This window comes from Mycteria americana, chromosome 6 (assembly GCF_035582795.1).
Source record: "Mycteria americana isolate JAX WOST 10 ecotype Jacksonville Zoo and Gardens chromosome 6, USCA_MyAme_1.0, whole genome shotgun sequence".
NCBI classification, from domain to species: Eukaryota; Metazoa; Chordata; class Aves; order Ciconiiformes; family Ciconiidae; genus Mycteria; species Mycteria americana.
The window spans coordinates 9,513,754-9,539,969 of record NC_134370.1 but is presented as its reverse complement, the minus strand read 5'-3'; the positions used below and the strand labels follow the sequence as shown (position 1 = coordinate 9,539,969).

Genomic DNA, 26,216 nt, shown 5'->3' with positions numbered 1-26,216 from the left:
TCCTGTGCAGGCTTGAGTTAAGAAGCAAACCAACAGACAGTCAGCAAATGATGGATAGAAAACAGCAATGCTCAAGGCTGGTGAAATAGAGACTTGTGAAGGGATTATGCCGTAACCGTTCCCACGCAGTCTCTGCATCAGTAATATCCCACCTCTACCGTATGTTTGGATTACTAAACAGGATTTTTGTATGCCTCCTGGGCTTTCTTTGTTTCTCTCTGACGTCAAAAAAGGTCCTCGTTTAGTAAATTTGAGTACTCTGTAATCCTGATTTTTTTGCCCTTAATCTACCACTTCCATCAGTCCTAGGGATGCGGTAAAGCATTCTGTTACAGCACTTCTTTTCTTTTCTCTTTTTTTCTCTTTTCTCTTTTTTTCTCTTTTTTTCTCTTTTTTTCTCTTTTCTCTTCTATTTGCTGTCACACAGAGGCAAGTGTTTGGTCATGTAAATAGTTAAAGTCTTTGATCCTAAGCATGTCTGTGGGGCTCATTGCTAGCAAGAAACTATTATTTTTACTAGAGTATTTAGTTAAAAAATAGTAAATAGTAATCAGCTCTCAGGTTTTTCAACTGTAAGAGTGGCTGTTTTGTTTAGCATGGCCCTTTGGAAGTAGCATATTTCAGGTGATCAGTTTTTTGGGGTTTTTTTTAGGACTGCATTCTGACAGTTTACCTATTTTTTATTATTCCATTTCAGTTTTCAGTAGGTGGTATTTGTTTTTTTTGGAATACATACCAAATTTTGCACTGAAAGCTTTCAAAAAACAAAAAGACATGTCTCAGTCTCCTCAGAATACCTATGGAAAGGTGCTAAGTTTTGGCATACTTTGAAACATATTAATTACAAAAATATTTGGACAGGTTTGTCGCCCTTGGCATAGCCCAGGAAGCAAAGGAAGCACCTTCTTTTCCGTAAAAGACCTGATCATACCTAGTGTAATACATACATCTCGGGTAATTCTAGCAATAACTAGTTCAAGCATCTAGCATGATGCTTACAAAATATAGGAGATCAATTACTAATCAGAAGTCCAATAAAGCTGCTGTCTTATAGCCTCTTTATAGAGCGATTTGAGTCTTTGAGGTACACAGACTGGGATGATAAAATAACTTTGAGGAGTGTAATCTTTAGCTTTCCCAGTCGCTTCCAGCTGGGATGCAAGAATTTTCTCATCCATTGCATGTTATATCACCAGAGCTCTTGTAGCAGCTAAATCATATCTATCTATCTATCTATCTATCTATCTACCTATCTACCTACCTATCTTCCCTGCCTCCCCCTGCACCCCCGCCCCTTCTGTCATTGTTTAGGGTGAGATTTTGTGCCCATTGTTTTGAAAAATGCTTTATCCTGTGAATTGCCCTTTGGGAAGTCATTTTGGATTACTTACAGAGTTAAAGGCTCTCCGGCACTGTAGTCACACAGGAGCAAGCGTTGCCTTTCACGGTAGTACTCTGCAGCCTGCCTATCAAAACCAACATAGACATAGTTTGAACAGATCAGGACTGACAGACCAGGACTCCTGTTATGAAATACTTCACAGTAGCCTGCCGTGAGGCTATAGTGTCATTTTAGTCAACTTTTCTTTCCTTTTTTTGCAGCCATTCCTTTTAATTTTTCTTCTTAAAGGGTAGATAACTTTTCCAGGAGAGTCAGCCAAGACTGGGAGTGTTGGCAGATATAGTATTGTTGTTGCAACATAGATAGTAACGTTTATTTCCACTTATTTGGCACTTCATAAAGAAGTATCAGTGTCATGTCTGCTTCAGGAAATTCATGACATTATGTGCTATAATGGACTAATGGAGATTGGGGCTTTTCATAGGAAAGAGACCAGAGAAAAGCAAATAGGTGTATTTATCTTCATACTTTCTCCAACCACCCATACTCTTTTATGTGTTCTGTTCTTAATAGATATTTCTGTACCTCTTGGATTGGTATCTTTTTTAATAAAGTCAGATAAAAGATGGTGCAGGTTAGATGGGGTTGATATCCTAGATATTGAAAAAGACTTAAAAAGAGGCCAGACATGGTTATGATGGAACAATGGCAGGCAATAAGGCATGAAATTTGATGGACTTTGCCATGCTGGGGGGGGGTGGTAAAGAAAATTCTTTTAGGCAGGAAAGGAACTTGTCAGAACAACATATTGGATAGATTTATAGATATTAAAATGGTCTGATGGACAAAAATGTGGTTTTAAAAACCAGAACGACAAGAAAGAAGCTAGGAGTCTGGAAACTGCCACATTGGGTTTCTAATGATCACTCTTCCATGGGTCACCTGTGTTATTTTTTTTAAGGCTCACCCTTCATTGATGTTCAAGGAGGAGGTATGATTCTCTGACAATTTCTGTCAATGCCACAGGAAACACATATGATAAGTAAATATTCTGAATATACTTTCTGAATGTCTAGGTAGAAACTCCTCAGTCATCTAGGAATTTTGAAAGCAATTTGAAAATACCATGCAATAGCTAGAGTTTTGGCCTCCTAAAAGTAAGAATGATAGCTGGCCAATTGCACTATATATTATACTTAAACCTCTGTAATATTTATGCTTCATGTTCATATTATAACATGTCATTAACACTGTAGAAGTTGTTGTTGCATGTAGAGGAATAATTTACATAACGTCACTATTTTCTGAAATTCCCTAGTACTGTATAGCTGACAGCCTAGAGAAAACCATGACATTCTGATTTATTCATACCTTTGTTTTCATTTTGCATTCAATATTCTTGAACATTTGATATATAAGCAGCATTTGGGCATGGCTAAGCTGCAGTCCCCACTCCCAAATGGGTAATGCGCTTTGCTTCTGAATCGTCATTTTTGTCTTGACTTAGTCAGAATTTATCACCTTTTTGACAGTCTTAATTGCCATATTGTGATAAATTGTAGATTTAAATGACAAGAAAATTATCAAAGTTACCTTACATAATTTGAAGTAGAAAGAGAAAAAGTAACTTGCCTGCCTTCATACCATCTTCTGGAAATTATAGTGAATGTATGGCATCCTCAAATACATATTTCTTAAATTGCCTTTTCCTTAAATTGCTGCAAAATTAAAGAAACCTTGGTAGTCTTATATAAATAGCGGTTTTGTTTAAAAAAAAAAAGAATAAAAAACCAAACAAAAAACTACCCCAAAATCTTGAAAGCAAAGTAAAATGAATGCAAGGAAGATCAAATGAAAACAGATGAGAACTCTATAGCACTCTATAATAGCATAACATTGATCTTTTTGCATAAAGATTTTAATTGAGTATTTCTTTGCAATCGTTTCCCTCTGTGGTTGACCACAAATTAAATTCAACAATAATAAAATAGTCATATTAATGAACATTTTTCAAAAACAAGATGTCAGCTGTTTAATAGTTAAATATACTTTCTACAAATACACTTATTAATAGTGCATTTTTACAATTCAGTGATGACTAATAAAAATGCAGTAAAACACTTGGGATTTAGTGTGTATATATATATATATTTTTTTTTTTTCATCTGGTCTAATTGCTGTAGACATTTACAATACATTCACTCTGACTGTCAGGGCCTGTCAGAGTATTTAATGTTGCTGAAGTGCTACCTCTCTTGCTCATTTTGAGGACGGGTTTCTAAATAATGAAAATATACAAACACCCTTGGAAACTGCCAGAACATCACCAGCAGCCAATAGCAAGAGATGATCATATGAAAGAATTTTTTTTTGTCATTTGTATTTGTTTTTAGTACCTCTGTTTCATTTTGAAATTACTGGCAGAAGAGTTCATGCTTATGAACATGAATTTTTAAATGCAGTTAACAGTGCTATTTGAACAGGGAGGTTTTGAAATATGAAGAAATTTAGTTGTTTTAACCAAAGACCTATGCTTCTTGTTTTCATGATTACATGAATATTCTTTCCATGAAATCTTAGTGAAAATAAAATCAGTGTTCCATTGAGAACTTTATATTAAAAATGATTGCAAAAGAAACTGTTTACAAACTGCTTATGCTTAGGAATGCAGATTCATGAATATTCTGTTGTTGATATTAAATTAGCATTTAACACATTTCATCAATATTTATCTTTTAAAAGAATGAAACATATGTAAATTTTGTGAACTGTTCACTGATTTTTGCAAAGTAAAAATTTAGGAGGAGCTGCATTTCTGTTTAAGCAGTAATAAGTATTCATGAACTGTGGATGATTATTTTACCGTTGCTTCTATCTAATTCTTCTAGCTAAAAGGAAAGAAATAGTTGAGAAAACTATGCTAATATTTCTTGGAGATGTGGTTCAGATCAGTGTAAACATAGCATCTTATTTTGACCTGCCTGGGCTATATCTAACATTTGCTTTCTAAGGGCTGGAGAAATGTCTGAAATAGGTCAAAATGCAAGAGAAGGAATGTGCATATTTCTCCTCCCCCAGTTTGAAAGAACGTTTTCTGATAGGCGGGCATTTTGCTTTTCCAAGTTCACCCTTTTACATATATACAAGTTTGTGTGCATCACTGCCAAAACCATGGTCATTCACAGAGAAAGGAGAGTGCCAGAGAGAAAGGGTAAGGCCATGGACATGAGATTTTCTGGCTCAGAGTAAGCAGCATCAAATCATTGGCATGTGAAATCCATTTGGTCTCTGAATTATGAAGATTAACAAAGATACTTTTTTTTGTTCAGATAGTTCCAAATGATGGCTATAGGTTACTTAATTCTTGTATAGAAGATGAGATGAAAATATAATCTAGAGTTTATGAGAAAATCTTATTTTATCTCTTAACTAATTTCTCTTAATTATATAATTGTGATGTTTGTCACCTGTTTGAAAGTTTTTCTCCTATAGTGCAATGTATTTAGTGATTTGAAATATCATTACTTCAAAGAGTATATCAAACCCCTATAATATTAATTATTCTTGATCTTGCAGGGAAGGAGTATTTGAATAGCATGAGGGAAATTTGGAAATAGAAAATTTGCTTATGAAGCTAGAATGTTTTAATTTTTCTTTTGGTGAGATCAGCCTAGATTTAAAAAAAAAAAAAGTATCCCTGGCCTAGGCCTTTTTCATGAATTATATGAAGAGGAGACAAATTAATCTGCAGAAAAAACATTGTCTCAAGACATCATTATATACACTTACAAGAAGAAACAAATAAATCATTTCCCCACATTATTAAAAAATCCTAACTGGAAACATAAATCCTAGTACTTTTTACCCTTTTAGGTTATCATTATCTTAAGAGGCAGGCTGAAAATTTTTTATATCTAAAGCAGAAAGGTTGCTCATGACTAGAAGGATCTTGGCACTGAGAGAAGTGAAAGTGTCCAATTTTTACATTAGAACCAAAGATGGTTTATTGTAACTCTAAAAAATTGAAAGAACTGTTCACATACTTCAATATTAATAGAGAATATTGGGACAACATAGTGCAATGTCAATACAATCAAGAAGCAGACCCTTAACTATAGGAGGGATATATTTGCATTTATAGATTATTAGTTTGTGTATTTCACTGCAGCAAAATAAAGATTATAGTAGCAGGATAAAAATACAATAATAATTAGCAATTAAACAAACCTGTTCTCTGAAAATCACAAAGCACTCATTGACTTTGCTGTCAATACCTATTTTTCATTAAATATATCATCTGAGCTCAGTGATCACATCGGAATCTTAGCACTTCTGCGGAGGAATGATGCTGCTTCTTAATCTTGTAAATACGCTTGAATTCCCAATACATGAGACAGGCTCGTGTAGCATAACTTTGCTAGTCACTCACTTTCATTGCTGTTGCCCATGTCTGTTTAGCTGTTGTTGATGGTTAGAAGATGTGGCTGTTCTTTGGCAGTTCTGTGTGAAAGGTATTGAAACCAAGCAGGCCTAAGTCAAGACCTGGGGATTTTTGTTCTCTTGCTTCCATGTACAAGCGTGAATTGAGATTTCAGGTATCAGTCACTCGCTGTTCTGGACCAGTTAATAACCCAAGAACAGCTGAGGTTGGTGCTTTCATCCACGAGTCACCACTCTTGAGCTGAAAATCTGCAGTTTCTATGGCATCACTTCCAAATTGTTATGAATTACAGCCAATTACAGTTATTGACTATAGTTAATCATATCCCTCAGCTAATTTTCCTCATTGCTGGAAAGTATTTAGAATAGGAAGTCTTACATGACTTTCAAGAAGGGGTAACCAGCAAGCAGGGTAAATACCTGTGTGGGAATCTGGGCTGAGCTCTGTGTTACTATGTTGTTATTTCTAAAGGTTCATCAGCTATCTTGTCACTATCTGCAAAAGCTGCAGTCAGAGCACCACGGGCATATTTTTAATGCTGAGGACATAGTAATATATAGTAGTATGTAGTATTGCTTCATAGTCTACTTATGATGCCACAGGCCTAACCACATGACTAGAGAAGTCTTAAGTTTAGCTTTACACTGTTTGAACTTTGGTTACGAGGTGTCCCAAGTAACCAAATTATGTTACGTTAAATAGTACTCCGCTATTCAGAAACCCCACAGCATCATACCGCTGTGGTACCAGGAAAGTAGAATGAAAACAGGAGCTTGTTGTGCCACATCAGGAACTGGGACGAGGAGATCAGAAGCAGGAATTGGCGATGGAGGACAGCAGGAGCAAGACCACTGGCTAGATAGGGGACAGAATGTGAAGTAAAGGCTAGAACAGAGTTGAGCCAAAGTTGAACAGTAGTTCTAAGAAGATATTCTTACTCATCTAAAAGCTGGGGGAAGCCATCAGTCAGGGCCCAGCAATAGTCTGCTAAGTCCATTAGTCTTTATTTTTCAGGAATCTCTTGTAGATGCAATGCTGAGAACCTAGGCAAAATCCCAGACCTGTCTATGACCAGCTGTAGATCAGAAAGATGTCTGCCTTTCCCCAGACTCTGTGGAAGTGGCCTGTGTTAATTTGCAAGGACAAAATATGAGGTAAGGGTCATAAATATCTACTCAGTATAGTTGACAAGCCTGCGCCTAGACCAGAACAAGATACAACTGCCTCAGCAGGGAATCAGTTGAATAAAAGAATATTGTCTTTTAGAGTGGTCTGACATACATTTTTGTCTCCCCTGAGAGTTTGACATTAGAAACAAACTCAGCTAGAGGAAAGACCAGCCGTACTTAGGTTACTCTTCCTCTGTTCCTCTTTTTTACTTCACTTTTAATTGAAAGGAAAGGTTTACCAATTAGTGGTGGCAGCAGAACTGCAGAAAATCCTGCCATCATTATCAAAGGTTGGATGAACTGTTATAAGAAGGTTTCTACCTGATCAAATCACTAGTCTAGAAAGCTATAGATCTAGGTTGGTATTATATTCTGACAGTTTTCTGTAGGTGAGAAGCTTGAAGGTATACCCTTCCTTAAGGGAGATACCAGTAAGCACAATAAAATTAGACATATATATTCCTCTACTGATAGTTCCTTAGCTTTCTTAAGGTTGGAGGATGTGGATATAGTGCACAAGGTCATATACACTTCTAAGCTTTAACAGAGGGTCATTTGTAAACTCTCAGTCTTACAAAAAAGCCTTTCATTCATTAAAACACCCTCCCCCCCCAAATCTGTGAATGTTAATGTAAACATGTACTTTTGGATACATTTATGGTATTTAAAGAGAAAGCCAGAACTTATCATTCACTTGGTCATAATCATGGGAAAAATTATTTTTTTAATGCATTTGTTGCCCATAACTTTTATTATGAACTCCCAGGAAATACGGGGCAAAAAAAAGAAAGTAAAAGAGAATGGTTCAGTTTTGAAAGGATAATTGAGGGAGAGGTTGGGCAATAACTGCTAATAGCAGGCCATCAGAAGGTCGGTGAGCTTGATGAATTGAATACTTTTGTATTGGAACAAACCATAGAACTTGTACGTAACCTGGCAGGAGCCTTCCTCCATTTGTCCTTGTAAATGGGAGCTGTGTCTTTGGAGGCCTGCCAGGGTGGAACTGCTCATTCATTATTACCACTTAAAGCAAATGATCATAGCCCTATGGCACGTAAAATAACGAATGTAGCTCCCATTTCACAGATACAAGGCATATATTATGCTTCACATATGGTCAAATGTGTGCTGGCCTTTGGAAAAGGTACAAAAATTACTACAATGAGTAAAGCTCATAAGGAAATAATTCAGTGAATAGGAAATTTTGTAATTGGAACCATAATTAGTGACTAATGCAGAGCAATACATATGCTTAATGAAATAGGATAGGATTAAAAGACAAAACTAATTTTTTTCAGAACCTAGCCGACATACTCACGTGAATAATTTTAGACGTATTCCTAATCCTATTAGTTTCATCTTTTCACTCTGCTGAAAACTGCGTTTAAATAGCATCTTTCATTTGAATTAAAGCAGGCTTCCCTGACTAGTAAGAACTCCACCTAATGCTATTGCTAATATATATTACGAAAGTGTTCTGCACCAGGGGACAGAGGAGAAAGCCTCAGAGAGGCGGTGCAGGGTTCTTCCTGTATCTCAATAAGGCCTGGCAAGAAATGGCATAATAAACTAGCTGTTTTAATAAGGTGGAATAAAAAGAGGAATACAGATAGAAAGTAAATCTTATGCCCCTTCAGTTGCTGGGAACCCTATGTGCATGCAGCACCGGATGGACCAGCATGGATTTTCTCCCAGTGTGCTGCACAGACCCCACCCATGGAGAGGTTCCTCCTCCCTCCCATACTGTGGTGCCTTTTATCTTGTGTAAAAACAAACCCATGTATCTCCTCCTGACGATCTGGAAGGTTCTCTTTGATAACACCCACCAGTGCACAGCACAGGCTGGCATGGGGGCTTCTAGCACCTTCCCTTACAGTGGCTACTCATGCTCACAGATGGGCTTCTCAAGCCTGACGAACAAGGACCAGTAGGTCAGACACGCCTTGCCCAAGATCGCTAGCTCCTTGAGTACAATGTCTTTGTAAGGCTCCCAATACAGAAAATATAATATATATGATAACATGTCAAAATACTTTGCTGTGGTGTAATTAATTGTTCTTTTTTTATTATGCATATTTTATCATTTCATCATGCATTATGCTGAAACAACTGAAATGGCTGGCTGTAAAATTGCATTGCCATTTTCTCTTCAAGATTCTTGAAGGTCACTTCTATAATTGTCAGGGAATTAGTAATTACTTGAATTTGAATGGATACTTATGAATACTTGTATATTGCAAAATATTCCATACCTAGTAATTTTCGTATTAAGCATTCTTTTGTGTGTTCTTTTCAGTAGTGAAACCTGTGGTGCATTAGATGGATTTTATAGATATTTTTATTTTATGTATTCTTGCGTTTTTTCTGTAATATAAATAGAAATACAAATACCAGAAAGGTATATGTGATGCTGGAAATCCCTGGGTTCTGGTAATTAGTGATCCACAGGAGATGGTTTCATCTGATTAGAAGGGTAGCTGACTGGAGAAGGGAAGCTGTATGGAAACAGCTTTCCTTTTCATAAAGGTTTTAACAATTAAAAAAGTCATCCTGTTTTGTGTCAGGAGCAAACTAAGCTTCTTTTAGACCCTGGGTCAAATCACCACAGGTGAGTGCTGTGGCCAGCAAGAGTTCACAGCAGAATTTGTTTAGTCTCTCCTGATGGAAAGTTATACAGCTTATTGTTACTGGTGTTCGGACATTGCTCTTCCATGTCGTACATAAATCAGTGCCATTATCAGTGAGCAGCAGGGTCAGCTTCTTGCCTTCTGAGAAAATTTCTTGTCTTGTCTGAGAAAAGATTCTGAATACACAGTTATTTATATAAAATATATTTCTGTGTTTGGGTATAAAACCCCAGCATATTCTGAATACTGCCTATATTTAATATTCTACTTTGCCTTTGAAACAATTCAGAAGAAAAAAAAAATTCTTCTTACAATAATCTCTATCATGTTATTATAATTTTTTGCATGATATACTGTCTCCTTTATGTGACAATCTTAGATACAAGAAAAGGAAATTCTTTTAAACCCTTCATTCAAAAATGATCCTTTTCCCTTAGCTCTTTCTTTCAAAATTGCCAAACTAAAGACACTTTGACACATGCGTCTATTTTTACAAGCCTAATCTGTTTAAGTAGTGAGCTGTTCTTTGAAGAATTTAGTTAGTGTTTTGTGATGTTTAGAAAAAAGTGTGTCAGGCAGACCAATATTGTTACTTGAGATTATTTTCTCCTTTCCTTTATAAGTACCTACAAGAGAGATACTTCAGCATCAGTTCCTCTTCTAAATTCTGTGGAAAGGACTGTAGGGCCAGAGTGTCTGTGTGGACAAGACCACAAATTGTGTGCTGCAGTTAGAGTTGAAGCATATGGTTTTTGGTTTCTTGGAGTTTAGGCAAAAGTTTTTCTATATAAAAAAAAAAAAAGTTGAATTTCTGTATAGTTGACCCTGCAAAGAGTTCTCACACTGACATGAGACCAGGAGTGGGCAAGGGCAGAGTCCAGAACATCTTGTTTTCTGCTTTTTCCATTTTAATGCTACTGTTGATTATTTTCTTTATGATATTGTAACAAAGAGTCAAGGAGATTCTCTGCCTATTTTTTAATAAAAATGAGCATGTTAAGAATCACCAGCTGGAAACTAATGAAGAGACCAACAGAAATACAAATGTTATTCTACAGTCTGCAACTTGTTAAATGATATGACATCCAAGTTAGAAAGTTTTTTAATATTACTCACAAATAAAATAACACAAAAAATTTCCTTGCAATTTAAGTTTCTTAGAAAAAAGTAATGAAAAGGTAGTCCAAGCTATTAAATTATCCAGATTTCCTCTGGGAAAATATTTATATGGAATTTAATAGGCACCAATAAGCTTTCTCTTTGTTTTATGAATCATTCTGTGTATTTAATAGAAAATTATAATCTTGCTAGAGACTTAGCCAAGAATAGCCAAGAAAACCAAATGCAGGATAATAATTTTCTATTAAGATACTTGGCATTTTTAGAGAAATGCTATATAACTCAATTTGATCACTGTGAAATTCTGTAGGATGTTTCATATCTCTGAAAATAACTAGATATTTTATCAATAAGAAAGATATTTCTCCAGCTGTTATCATGTACACATCTTGTCAGCAGCATCAATCCGTTGTATTCAGTCTAAATTTCACCTAGTGCCCTAGGTGGTCAATGAAGAGAAGCAATTGCCTCTGAAGTTCAGAGAAGCTACGTAGCTGGGACACTGCTGTGCTTCTAGTGCTACATGTATGGCTACGATTTCTGGGCCCAGAGCCAGTTGGCATTGTCTGGTTGCAGCTTACATAGCTTAGGACTAGCCTCTCTAGGGCAGGCAGCATCGCTTTGGTCCTCTGTGGTGCTGTGAAAATGTAATCATTATTTTATGCTTAGGGTTATTCTGGAGTTTGGTTTTTTTTTGTTGTTGTTGTTGTTATTTCATTTAAAAAGTTGGAAATAATATGAAAGATGTATTGCAGCCCACCAGTGTGGTCTTTGTGTGGTTGGACATGGAGAGAGTATGTTCCATCCCTGAAGGGTTGGCAAGAAGAGGTGTGGAAAGTGTCTGAGGGTGCGAAGCCTGGTCTGGTAGTGTTTCAGGACTGTGTATGTTAGAGTAAGACATATTTAGGAACATTTTCTGTAGTGAATGATCCCCCTGTTTAATGCTCAGCTGTTGTCTTGGAGAGGGCCAGTGGAGGGTTCAAAACCAGCCAAGGGAGTAAGCTATCGCTGAAGCGGCATGGATAATTAGAGACCCGGTGCTTGGCCTCCCTGCCTCGCTCTCTTTTGTTCATTAGTGGAGACATACCACCTGCGGTAAGTCCTACAACAGGCACCGACTTTAAGCACGACTGAAGTGCTTTATTCAAGAACCTAGTCACTCTGTGTTTCTTTATAAAGAGAGAGATGCCTCTGGAAAGTGGCACACCCTAATTAAGAACTATATCCAGTACTTTTTATTTTCATGTATTTGTGCTACTAGTAATGAAACTCATGCTATTTGGAATAAATATTCTGGCTGCATTTTTATTAAAACTATAGCATGTTTAATGGGAATGTTTGGTTTTGTCTTTTTTTTCCCCCCTGCAGCTGTGACTCTGAAAATAGGTATCTTGGAAATCCGCTTAGGGGAACATGCTACTGTGAGTACTTATATTTTTAATGTTCAGTACTGAAATGCTGTTTACATATTATGTGATAATTTCATTTCCTCAGAAAAACAAAATATTTTTCTTAAGATTTTCTGAAGTTGGGCACGTTGATATTTTGACTGAAAAATAAAATGCCCCACTGGGCTTCTTTTACTTTGTCCACAAGAATGCAAATTAAAGTCTACTAAAAGCTGATTCCTTACGCCTAGGTTAGAGGGACTGACCAAGCCATTGGGTTATTCTCTGTATCGTATCTCAACATATGTGAACAAAAGGAATAAGTAATTGTGTCATTGTCTAAAAGACAGAATTTGCGGTGGGGAAACGCAAATAGGCTAAACAGCAGTATTTCCTGGGGACGTTCTGAATGGTTTAGCCAGTCTGCCTCTCAGGGACACGATACACGACTGCTCTCCAGAGAATCATAAAATGATACTGTGTGTTGTCTCCGTGTTCTTACTGTTGTCGAAAAGGTGCCTCTGGCAAATTTACTTTAAAGCATTACATTTCTGATAGTCATAGTGAAAGACCTGAAGGGATGGGAATGCATATTACCCATGTGCAGAAATCCCTCAGTGAGCTGTGCCAATTTTGCTGTGCCAATATCGATGTTAAATAGTAATTTCAGTCATCATAAAAATGTATGTGATGTTGGAGAACACTTTTACCTTTTGTGACTTTTGCACATACCTGCTCAATGTCAGACAATTGGATCCATTTGTCTATTGTTTCCTAACACCATCCCTACCTCAAACTTGAATTTACATAAAGACGTATCTCTGAATAAATTTATAGCATCCATTCTGAGCTTTGGCCTTGTTTTTTAGCATTTCATTTTAGAATGTACACAAAAGCTTTGTTTTAGAATCTCTTTAAGGCATCATTTGCCTAATAAACGAATGTTTCTTTTCTTTACTAATGTTTCTTTTCTACCTTAAATGGTTTGCCTCTGCAAGGTATGTTTTACAGAACAAAATTGACGCATACTATATTACAGATGCTGACATATCCCTAGGCCTAAAACATTTATTCCCCTTGCCAGGTATTAAAGAAATTTGCTGTGGGTTGGTTTTGGTTTGTGGTTTTGTTTTTTTGGTTTTTTTTCCTCACAGACAAGTTAAGTTGAAATGTAATACTTTAAACTGGAAGATAATTTTTAAATATTGTAGTTTAAAGATACTGTTGACATTGTTGACAGTTTACATAAAATAGACCAAGTTGAAAATACTCCTTCAAACTGCTCTCTAAAGATACTGTTGATCAAATAAATTCAATTCCATTTGTTGTTTGTTGCATAATGATTTTTTCTTATTTCAAAACAAATTTCAGTATTTAGAAGAATGAATTTTTGTATCTATGACTTTTATAAATTTTCTAGATTTAAAGGTAGATAATGAGTACATGAGAAGTTCATACTACGAAGAGAGTGCTATATAGGCTATTTTGGATATGTGTATCAATATTTGTTTTGCCCTTTAAAAATAAACGTTATTAAATTTAAGAGATTGAAAAGAAATAACAGTAATGAAATTTGTAGACCTCAGGCACCTCCATGAAAAACATATTTTTGCTATCATGTTGCAAGTTGGGTCTATAAATCATGTTGGAGACAAATTGTGCTATATTCAAGATACCCTTTCACCTTTAACTCACTACTATTATTTGTCCTCTGTCAGATTTCAAAATATTTTAAAGATCTTGTTGTTCTGGAATGATGAATCTTCTTTTAATACTTTCTGTCATTTAAAATATCATATATGAATGATTTTCAGAGTTACTTTATCTGGAGGTAATAAGGAGCCTGTGATAATTTAAAATAATGGAATTCTGTATTTCTTGCATTTAGTGGCTGATGCATCATAACGGGAAATAATTTGTTAATCTGTGGATAACTGACTGACCTAAGATGTCAATGACAGTTGGCTATCAGCACTGTCTATTACCTGCTAAATCATGTATTAAAATATATATATGTCATGGAGATGCCCCAATTTCTTATCTATATAAGTATTTTAAAATATGGCCTTACCATGGACTATAATTTATATAAGAAAATGTTTAACTTTTGTACAAGACAGACATTTGGATGGTATTTTTCTCTGCTTATTTCACTACTCTGTAAGAAACTTTCTCTTCAGACACTTATATTGCTGCTTTGCTTCTCCTTGAAGTGAAGAATATTCTTATTTTTTACAGCACAGGAATAGTTATTGCTCAGGAGGGAGGAAAATACTGAGGAAAAACAAATTGAATATACTTATGAGCAGCATAAGTTTATGAGAAATAAAAATTCTAGGCACATTTGTTTCTACCACTTAGAATCAAAATCAGTGAAAGGTATGAAAATAGGAATACAACTGGTAATTTGCTGTATGGTTGGGATCTTCTTCAGGAAAGCTTTTAGTCACATGCTTGAGTTTAGCCATCTTCAAAATTACCAGTTTTAAGTGTTCAAATTTTATCTTTTTTTCACTTGTGTAAATACTGCTCTTAAATTGGAATGCTTTTCCAAGCCAAAACCTTAGAATTCAATGTGTGATATTGGATGACCTCAATTTCTCTTTGACAGAAGGACGTGGATTGAGAAAGCTTGTTGCCTTAGAGGAATTTTCTGCAACTTGTGATATTGTGAATACCCACTGCCCTATAAAAGATCAGCTGTTTTCATTTCTTTCAGCTCTCTGCCCAGCTTAGCTAGTTCTTGCCTAGTCCTCTCCTCCCTCTGGCCTGTCACTGCCATCCTCAAGCCTAGGAAGGCGGAACAGACTGGTGCCAATATAGGCACTGGTATTAACATCAATAGACTGTTTAAGATAGTAAGTAAACTCTAAACTTAATAGAGTTAGCCAGTGGGATAGCACAGATTGTTTTAGTTTCTTCCTTATTTGTTTTCCTTAGTAGTGATGTAGGAGAGTAAGCAGAATATTAATGCTGTACACAGATAGTGTTGTGATTGGAGAAGCCATCTGAGCACAAATGAAAACAGAGGAAAATTACAGACAGATCTAGCATGGTCAAAAAGAATGAGATTTATATAGGAAGTAGCATGTTGAAACATTGCAGGGACTTAATCTAAATACAGATACTATGCCAAAAGGATAATAAACACAGATAGCAGCAAAGCCTTTGAATCATAGAGATAACGGGAGCAGTTCATTAAACTGCTCATTTTGAAACTCCCGTTTCATTCTAGTGCGGCATTTCAAAACGTGGCAGCACTGGACATGAGTAGTTTTTCTACTTTAAATTATCAAAACTTAATAAAAGTAGAGTAGGAAATGCATAATAGACATGGCATGCAATAGTGCATTATCCAGAGTGTGTGAAAATCATTGCCTATTGCTTCTATTAAAATTATTTTCATTTCATTCTTCATGACTTCACTGTATGATTGAAAACGCACAACAGAGAGAACAAACTTCTCTGAGAATAAAAGAATGAGAACAAGCCTCACATATAAAAATTAGAAAAATATTGAATGTATAAGAATGCATGAGCAGCTGCATGATGGTTTATCCATTCTAGTAGCCTGTTGTCATTAGTGGCTTAATATGAATGCCAGGGGAAGGGTATAGCAAATGGACAAACATACAGTGATATTTCTCTCTTTACATCCAACAGTTTGCAGCTCAGGAACTTTGAGAGAGAAAGGATTTCTTGAGCCAAAAGTGTTCAATACGCCATTGTTTAGGAATATCAGAGGAAATCTTATCAAAGATTTCTTATACGTAATAAAAAGAAGAATATGAATACAAAAAAAAGCTCCATGAATTTAAAAGCCACAGTTTCGTTTGTCTGTGTAAATATTCTTGTAGGTTGAGTACAAGTCTGCTTCTGGATTGTGCTTCTGTTGCTGGTAGGGAGGCTCTGTATGCCCAGGTCTTTCTGTTAGAAGCCAATCTTTCTGTGAATGATCGGAAGCTGATTCAATCCATATAAATGAATTCTGAGTGGAGGCCAGAGATGGTTGTGCAGCTGACTTACGCATGTACACAAACCATAAATATAACATTTTGTCATGATGCATTCGTGTTTGTTGTTGTTATAGTTCTTTGGTATCTCAGCCAGCGTGATGTATAACAGTGACACCTAGATAGCAAAGTACGCATCCAAATTGCTGGATTAGCTCTTCAGATGTCAGCATTAGAAATACATTGCTGTCGGAATCAGTGCTCCTGGGTGCAGAGAAACATGCAGCAAAACCAGATAGTTTTAGACTGATTGGGAGGAATCACTGGGACAAATTCCACTTCTGTGGTTTTGACCTGGGTTATATACAGACACAAAGCTTTAAATCATAAATGGATAAATAGTTAAACCAGTGTTCTAGAGAAAATGAGAGTTTAAATTTACAATTCATTATATGTTACTATACAGAGGGTGAATTATAGGCTTGCTAACAATCCCATGTTTTGAAAGGATGTGATACTCTCCTTCATAAGCCTCTTTTAGATATCCATATTTCTAAGGTCAAAAACTTTCCAAAATGTCTGTTTTATGTACATTACTTTTAGTGTCACGGTTCCAATGCTATATTTGAAAAAAGACGTAGAACTCTCAGATTCTAATACTGCTACGTGCAGAAGCCTAAAAGCTTACAACAAATCAGTATTGTGAGTGTAAATCATATTGTTTGCCCGTGTAGTTGTTAGAATTTCCACGAGTTGAGCACTCAAGAGTTGCCTATTCTACCAAGAGAATTCCTAGCTAAGACCAGTCTAGTAGCCAGCTAAGAAAATGTAGTTGAAAAAATGTATGTGGATTTACATACCTTAGTTTCTTATTCCCTTTTACCCTTTAAAAAAAATGTTTAGAAGCATTTTTTATTATTTCTGGGTACTGCCATCAACAGTGAAGAGAGAGAACAAGTAGCTTCTCCATTTGGTTCTGCAGATTGGTTGCTGTTTTAAAATAGGCAGCAGTAGTGAATTACAGGGCAGCACACTTCAGCGTATGAAACTTTCATACATTCGCGGAGATTTTCTCAGCAATGCACAGCAAGACTGTAGTCACAATTCAATAAAATTGCAATAAATTAACAATTTTGATTAATCTGGTGCTTATCTTTGGCCTGGACGTAGTTTCGTGGGTCCCTTGGGTATCTCTGAACTCAGAGAAAAAGCAGTGGAAGCTTTTTTTTGCATTCAGAAGTGCGTTATGTATCCAGGGTAACACTATAGAGTTTACTGTGCTGCAGAGCAGGCCCACTTTTAAATTTGTTAGAGATTAGAACATGACGTTTGAGAAGGATTAGAGAATCCAGGAATGACTAGAGGTCAGGAGGGATGGGTCGCTTACAAAGAGAATTAAAGCAGGGTGGAGCTGAATGATTCATGGCTTTTTGTAGAATTAAAACCTATTTATTGATCATTTATTCCACATCTTCAAAAGAATATGTCTCTGATGGAGATATTTGTTGCATTTACAGCCTTTAAAAAAGAGGAAGTACGAATATCTGTACATAAGAGGCTGAAAGAATGTAGAAATTTTATTTTCACTGTTTTCCTAGCTTCATTGCGTTTCCTTCTTTCTTTCTAATCTTTCTCTCACCTCAGTGTTTTATGAAATGTCACTTGTGGATGGCTTCACACAGTGACTCATCAGCCACTATTTCAAATGTTCTTCTGGGGTGAAGCATGCAGAAAAGGAAGATGGTAGGCCCACCTGCAGAAGCCTCAAGGGTCAGGTGTACTGCAGAGCACTGGCACCACTGAGCTTTTCTAGTCAACCTTGTGGACATGGAGGGAGGAAATGGAAAGCCAGAGAAAACATTGCTGAGTTCTCAGATGTTCATCATTTAAAAAATTCAACATAAAGACTAGTAGGAAAATAATATTCATAGATTTTTAAAAAATTGTCATTGGATAAATTTTATTAGCTGTTTTTTTTTTTTCTACTTAAAGTATACCACAGGAAAAATATGCGATCCTATGTGAGCTACTAAATATTTTGCAACAACTTTTTGGGGAGTGACCTGAATAATTGGTTTATGGCTTTACCATGCCATTCTAGACTCTGAGCCATAAAATCATTATAGCTCATAATACTATTGCTTGTTTTCTTGGTATACATCCAGGAAGGATAGCAATAAGCAATTCTCTCAGTGTGTCAGCAACTCACGAAGATGAAGAATGATACTTTCATGTCCAAAATTGGTGAGGAAGCATGAAATGTACATTCAGTGAAAACTCTCAAGATAATATCTGGTATCTGTGCAGGGAGCTGGGGAGGAAGAAGGAAATTTTGCTTCTGGCTGTAGAACCTCATAAGGATTCTAGTCCAGTCCTGGAGCTGCATTAGCCCCATAACTGCTGACACTCCAGGACTTCAGAAAGGGCGCAATAAAGGAAAATGCTAGTCCTTACCTATAGTCCTTACAATTTCTTATAGTAAATTTTTATTATAATTTAAAACTTTCAAATTATATTGTTATGCAATATGTATGGTGCCTGAAACAAAAACAAACACTCGTTTCTTGTATCCTATTTTTAAAAAATTCATGTCACTTGATAAAAATTAAGAAAAGAAGTCTTAATTACTTTTTTAATATCTGGGATTTGGAGTAAAGGCCCTGGTACTCCAGGGCCTTTAGAGGTGTTACTTTATATTTTTCCTTTCTGACTTTTTGTTTGTTTGCAGTAGTAGTAACTAGAAAGATGGTGTGATAGAGGACAGATTATTAAAAGTAGACAATTTATGACAACATAGTACCTTTGATGACTTTTTAGAAACATTGGTTCAGTATTGTCTCAGAGCAAAAGGGTCAGATAATACATCCTTATTTATGTTGTCAAAATACAGTTTAGGCTTAATCTGACCTATTGATGTGGTCTGACAGTTCATCCCACCTGGTGTTTACTTATTATTCAAACATTTTTTTTTTCTTTTTTCTGGGATTATTCATAGTCAAAGTTTTTATACAAGCCAATTTTTAGTAACAGTTGTTATATTACAAATGTTATAATTTCATAAAAAGGGGGGAATTAAAACCATTAAAAGAAATCTCTCTAAATACTATGCCAAATTTTCTCTTGTGGTCTAGCTGCCTTGCAATAATCTGGCAGAATGAAGGGCAGAAACCTAGGTCATCATCTTCACAGAAGAATGGACATAAGCAGACATAAGCAACCTCTGTGAAGGGAATTGTCCAGGGGCTGATGGGTGCTGGATCTGGAGTGACACTTTGCTCTGGTTGCTCTCAGTTTGAGTGGCACACTGGGATCAACCATAAATTGCTTTTTGGGCTGCTCCAGCCCTGCTGCTTGGATATTTTTTTTTTGTGAATGGAATCTGTTTATGCTTCCTTTTCCTCATCACTGCCCAGCATTCACCTTCCACGTAGGGTGCCAGTACTATTTTGCCCCTTCCAAAGAGTTGTTGCCCCTGGATCCCAAGCAGGTAATCTCAGCAGGATTTAGTTCAGAGCCCATTCCAAGGTGTGCCTGTCTTCAATGTTGGGGGTACCACACTGCGGCGGCACTCCTCAATGAATAAGAGCTGCACCGGGCCAAAGAAACATTGGCTTCCCTAATATTTCTCATACTATACTGACATGATATCTTTTTTTTCCTTTTTAATAAAATAAATTGCAGGTTTTACCTTTTCCACTTGCACCAATCAGATCTCACAGCAAAAGAGCACAGTTATAAGATGGTTGTATGCTAGTCAAGAAATGCACATATGGTCTAATAGCTGTTGAAACATGTAATGCAACCCTTCAGCAAGAAGATACAATGTGGTTTTTAAGCACTGTATGTGTAGGCAAACATGCATGTATACGCGTTCATGGACTTAGAGCATGACATCTTTTATTAAAAAATAAAATAAAAAATTATCAAATAAAAGTGTACTAGAGGTGACCATATAGCACTAGGTGGCAGACTTGCTATACTTAGAGAAAAATTAAACTCAAGAACATTCCAAGGAGAGTATTTTAGAAGATGAATAGCAAGTAGCATTTTTAATAAAACTGTTACCAGAGATTTTCCAGATATTTAAAAATTACGTTGAAGCTTAAAAGGCATAAACAATAAATTTTAGCTATTGAAAAGGTGTTTGTTTTACTTGAGTTGTGAGATGTATACCAGCAGTTAGATGCTTCGCTACTCATTTGTAGAATTCATGTTTCCTTTTGGGACAGCATTAATTTAAACTAAATACATATTGTAATTGTAAAACTGTCATGCTTGACTTAAAATAATGAGTTCCACCAATTATATCTAACGCTGATTGACTTCGATACAGACTGAAACAATTTTTATTATATAGAAATACAGTAACAATAATGACTCACATTGTCTTTTGAATATATGGGCTTATACAAAAAATTCTATTTAAAAAGAAATCTTCTTAGTGTTTAAAGAGTCTAGTGGAACAGATTATAGTTTAAATCAGACAATTCTAGGATGGTTTGAGAAAAGATTAGCCTCAACAAACCTACCAACTCAGAACATATAAAGAGCAACAGACAAATGGAGTCTTTGCCCTGAGCTAAAATAACCACACAAACCAACTGTCGCCTTCCAGAGAATTAAAACAATAACCACACCAAGAATCTGAAGCTCCTAATAAAGTATTATGATCTCACCCCAGGCTCTGCGTGCTCATTTGCCAAATGCTAGGTTGGCTTGCAGCTTTTTTGGGCAGGCTAAAGAAACAGTTTTGCTGCCAATCATTTTCAGACTTTGCTGTGAATTGGAGAATCTTTCCATGTATGTATTTACTTTTTTTTTTAATATTGGGGATTTTCTTTGTTTAAAAAAAAAAAACAACTACTTTCTTTTTTACATAAAGATTATTTGCTTTCTCTGGTAGCTTTTGCTGATGTATCAGTGAATTTACTGACTGGCATCCCTTTGCAGATACTATTTAATAACTTTTGCCGAAGTAGACAAAGTAATTTTAGTGACTATTGATTTAGATATACTACCCTAAGTCAAAAGAAGATGGCCACTACCCTGGGCAAACTAGCTTTCTAACTCCTAAGGAGAAGAAAATAATAGATAAACATACATTATAATGTATGCAAATAAAAGTCTGAATTAGAGGCCTTCTTCACCTGATAGACTGTTCCACAGGTCCCATAATTATTTTTTATGTTATTATTTATCTTGCCAATATAATATGTAGTATTACAGTAAAATACCTATTAGTATAAAATTTAAAACAGTATAAATCATGATTATTTGTAGAACTATAAATTTTGAATAGCTTGATGAGTCAAGAGTGAGAGAGACACGATGCCTTGGAGAACTCACTCAGGAGAAACGGTTTGCTTTGTAGGAGACTCTAGCCCATACGTGAAGCAGTTTTTTAAATGAGAAGGAAACCGATGCAAACACCTACATATATACAATATTTTATTCTGGCTGTATCTTGAGGTGGGGTTCATAGGAATGAATACTTTTTGAATCCTTGTGCTGTGTATACGATGTGTTGTGTATGTGTTTGTTTCCTTAACATGTCCACAAAGAGAGGAGCTGTCACTCCTCAAACACCTGGGAGGCCTTAGAGCTCCCCAAGACTGGAGTTGTAAGAAGTGACGGAATAGGAAAGGATCCTTCAGTGTCCCTTTACCTTCTGACAGTGAAGGGAAAACCTTTGTGGTGGTTTTACAGTTGCATTGCTTCCCTTGCTGACTTCCCAGGGAAAAGAGAGAATTCTTGATCAGTGGGACTTCAAGAAAAGATCTATAGCGACATCTTGAACCAGTTGAAATAGGAAAAAAAAAGCCCTGACTTCAATAAGTTGCTTATGGTTTATGGGAGAATTTGTGTTGGTTCCTTTGGGAGTTCTTGGACAAACTAGCACATTATTCCACGTCAGATGGAGTACTTTCCTCCGTTGGCAAATGTGAAGCACTTGAGGGTAGTTTAGCCTCTTCCATTATTGCAGTCTAAACAACTAATGCAACTGCCTAGTTATCGTGAGGTATGCTATTCAGGTGTCTTGGGTCCTGAACCACCTAATCTTAGCACACACATTTGTAAAAGTCAAGAGAGTGGTCAGTAACGTTTTCAGCTTTAGAATTAGTGTTGTGAAGCCCTTGCAGGGTATTTGAGTGAGGGGCTCTGTAGGATCATTTAAAGAAATTGAGGGTCATTTCTATTTCAAAATGACGACAAAACCTTGGGTTATATAAGCTTTAAGAAATCTTATATTGGGTTAAATGTGGACATTGTCAAGTTCAACTTTCTGATTGGTTAACTCGGCTCAATTTCAGCATATTGTAAAGTAGCCTATGAGTCCTTGATATTAATTTCTTGTCACATTTTCTTAGCTTGACTTGTGAATATTGTTTTAAAATCTGTTCCAGAAATATAACCCATTGACAGCAAAGCATAATTTGCTAGTCACTTGAAATAAAGGGCAATGCTGACATAAAATGGAAGAGCAAATTGTGAGGTCAAAAAGCAGCACTATACATTAGCAAAATAGATACAATAGCAAACAAGTCATTAAGGGAAAGTTGAAAAATGTATCTGTCAAGGAATATGAAGATACACAGTAAGTAATTTATATGTATTTGATTTGTCTTTTTATGTTATGAGTAAATTAATATGCTTTACTGTGTTACCCCCTTAAGGAAATGCCATGGCCGTCAAAATAATTTTTGAAAAATGACAAGCTAAGCAAAATGTGGGCAGAAAAATCTTAAAAGGGCAAAAATCTCACATTTTTTCTTGTCAATGAAATGAGAATTTTAGAATTCTACTCTTGTTGAGTAGAAATAGGTTACACTTCTGTACGGGTTTTTGAAAATATGGCTGGAGAGATTTTAAAGTGTTAGAGCCTTTCATGGCACTAGGAGTGGCTAATGAAAGAGAAGATGAAGAGAGGTCATTATTAGAATGAACAGTAGACTAAATGGTGGAAAGAGAAAAATGAAATTAATCTAGGGAAGATAATATACAACTACATTATGCAAATATGTCACTATCTTCATGTTCATTGTCAAGGATTGCCTACCACAATAGGCAGGTATAGAAGGTCAGGTATAGAAGATGTGAACAATCAGTGTTTTTCAAATACCAAGAACAAACAGACTGTCAGTAGTCACTACCATTTGTTCTTCCATTTTACATAATAATCCAATTCCTAGAAAAGCGGTGTCAAAAAGGTTGTCCCTGAATATCTATCCAAAAGTAGTGATACCTATCAATTGTTCTGTATTAAGCTAATCATTTGAAAAAGAAACAATAAATGAGGAAGAGGTTTATTCTGTTTTGTGCATTTCAGTTAACAGTACTTTCTTTCCATGGCCAAAAAAAGTAATGAATTAATGAAAGCATAGCTGAATCTAGTTCTTGGTTTATAGAAAAAATAATGCTAGGAAAATAGAATATTTCTTTTAATCTCTGGCAGCTGTTTGAGGCGGAAATTGAGAATTCCAAGTCACTTTCAGAAAGGAGTCAGTGAGCCCTGCTGCGGTGGCCAACGTTCCCTCTCTCAGGCAAAGAATAAATTTCCTCTGAAGAGTGGGTGACTGCTTTGGGGTTGAGAAAAAGAGCCTTTTGGACTCCATTTTTCCTTCCTCTGTTATTTCCATTTGCTTAGTTTAACTGAACAGTTTATTATTTTCTGTGTTTAACTGCCAGCCCTACAAGCTAAAGTTGTAGGAAGTAGGGAAAAGAATCTGAGTTTATTTTGTCTCGTTTGTCACTCTCTATTTTACCCTCTAATAAGGGTTGAGGTATTTCCTCCTATCCAAGGCTGCATAGGCTGGATTAGGTGATATTACAGATATGTAAGCTCATTTGTAAATGTTTGGAATTTTAGTATTCCACCAATGTTTTTTGCAGAATTCTTAACATGAGCCAAAAGCCGTGAGAATGTTATCATTTAAATCAATAGATTTTACTTTAAATATACCTGATGGTATTTTAAATGAAAAGGTGCTTGTGTTACATCTGCTTTTCAAAGTTGTAATGCAAAAGCGTTTTACTGTCTGTTGTGCAAGTATGGTGATTTAGCATATCATATTTTTTACAATACAAGTATCTCTTGCCATTCATGACTTTAAAATAGAGGAGACCGCGCAGTGAGGTGTGCGACATGCATCATTTCTGTCCAGTACGAAGTGCAGTTTTGCTGAAAGTGCTCTGGATTTATTTGCTGTAAGAGATTTTAGTTCTCAGAACTAACATGTTAAAATTGTTTGAGAAACAGCAAAGAATATCAGCAAAGTTGAAACATCTCAACTTCAATTTACATTGTGTATTTTGTACAAATCACATGGAGTCAAGCAACGTGGGGTAAGATCTGACATTTGTACTGTAGATTTAAGGTTTCTTAAGCAAAGTTCAACTAAATAATGAGAAAAAGGAAGGAAGAGAATTTTGAAAATGTTGAGATATTACAGCGGCACCTACTTATCTGTTTGTATTTATACTCAATTTATGAAGTGCATGTTCTGTCTCCTTGCAAGGCCTGATCAACCAGTGGTTGCTTCTTTAATTGCTGAGATCTGTGCTCAATTATTTGAGAACCAGGACAAAAATTCTGCTAATAATCCATATAGAAGTTATTATGTGAATAACTTCTGAATGTTCTGAGTTTATACGAAAACTTGAGCATATACATGTATAAAAGCACAAACAATTTTTAAAATAGTATTTATATTTTTGCCATGTCCAGTGTAATTTTATGTGCTTTGATCCATTTTAGAAATAAAAATCAATTTCTTCATTTCTGAAAGGAAAAAAAAGTACCTTATTTGTAGGCATTATACAATAAACTGAACATTAAAAGAGCAAGATTTAAAATAACATTAAAATTTGACTGGTCTCATTAACTATATGACAAGAAACATCCCTCTTTGGCAATAACATATGAACTCAAACAATAAATTAATGTTGTTGTTTCTTAGATGTGCCATTTCAGTTGTCAGAACAAGCAAATCAGAGATCTCTTCAACGCGTATAAACTCTATAACAAAAGACATACATTAGCATCAGGTTAGTGAGAATTGATGCTAGTATATTGCAAAATGATGTTGCGTGTTAGAGTGTAATATTCATATGAGTGTTGTAAAGCAGATGAAGCATCTAGATAATTATGAAGAAAATTTCCTGTACAGGTAAATTTGAATTTATTCCATAATATTTTCATGAGATACTTTTTTCTTGGTTTTTTTTGCACTTTTCTCCCACTTTTCTAACACTTCAAGAATATAATAAGAATTAAGATATTAAGACCTTCCATTTGACAAAACAAAAGTTAATTTACTGAGCAGTCCTTACTATCAAGTAATAACACTTATATTTTTCAATAATTGTAATGCCTGTGCCATGAGCTTTGAAATGCTTCATCACTGGAGAAATCTAGACTTTTTTTTCTAAAATTGATGTTTAAATAACTGCCAACTGATGCACTCGCTCTTCTTTGTTGTTGCTTCTTTTACTAACATTTTTTTCATAATTCTCTAGTTCATTGGTTTCCAAACTCTGCTTATGGACCATGGTCCTGGGCAGACCATGTAAAGGGTCTGCAGCTGTTCACAGAAACCCCGTCAGTTGCCGCAGTGTCTTCAGTTAGGAGTTCGGTGAAGAATCTATGAAAAAAATGAGATCTGGCTGTGGGCTATGGTTTAAAAACTTTAGGAACATCATCTTTAGACTGTGTTTTTGAAAGAACCCAGGTAATTATATATGTTCCTCAGTTTTTAGATCTCAGCAACAAGTCTTCTCTTGCTGACCATAACATTTCCGTGCCTACATCTTTACTTCTATGACAGTTATAGTGAGATGCATCTCGCCTAACTAGCTTTTTAAAACTATGTGTCCATCCTTAATTAACCTTCTAGGACTTTCTATAGCCAGTAGAGAGAACCAAGGATTACTCATCCGACCTCTGTGCATATCTGTCTTAGAAAGAGATCAGTTATCTTCAGAAACTTTTAGTCAATATGGAGTAAGACTAGACTATTAGTAATATTTAGCTGAACAAAATTTTAACACAGGTCAGATTTTTCTGTATCTGGCCCTTCCTTAGGATAAAAATTGACAACTTCTTAGACCTTTCCAAATAGCAGCTGAAAATTTCATAAGATAAAAGACTTCTGTTTAAAATAAAATTGTTACCCAATTT

The 26,216-nt window shown here is 35.7% G+C and overlaps 1 protein-coding gene across 1 annotated transcript in view; it reads left to right on the top strand.

Moving 5' to 3' along the window:
* ATRNL1 (attractin like 1) overlaps window positions 1–26,216 on the top strand; it is a 542,236-nt gene that overhangs the window by 199,753 nt on the left and 316,267 nt on the right. The window contains exon 21 of the mRNA XM_075504052.1: window positions 12,067–12,119. Coding sequence (XP_075360167.1) covers window positions 12,067–12,119 — 53 coding nt within the window. The remainder of the gene's footprint in view (window positions 1–12,066; window positions 12,120–26,216) is intronic.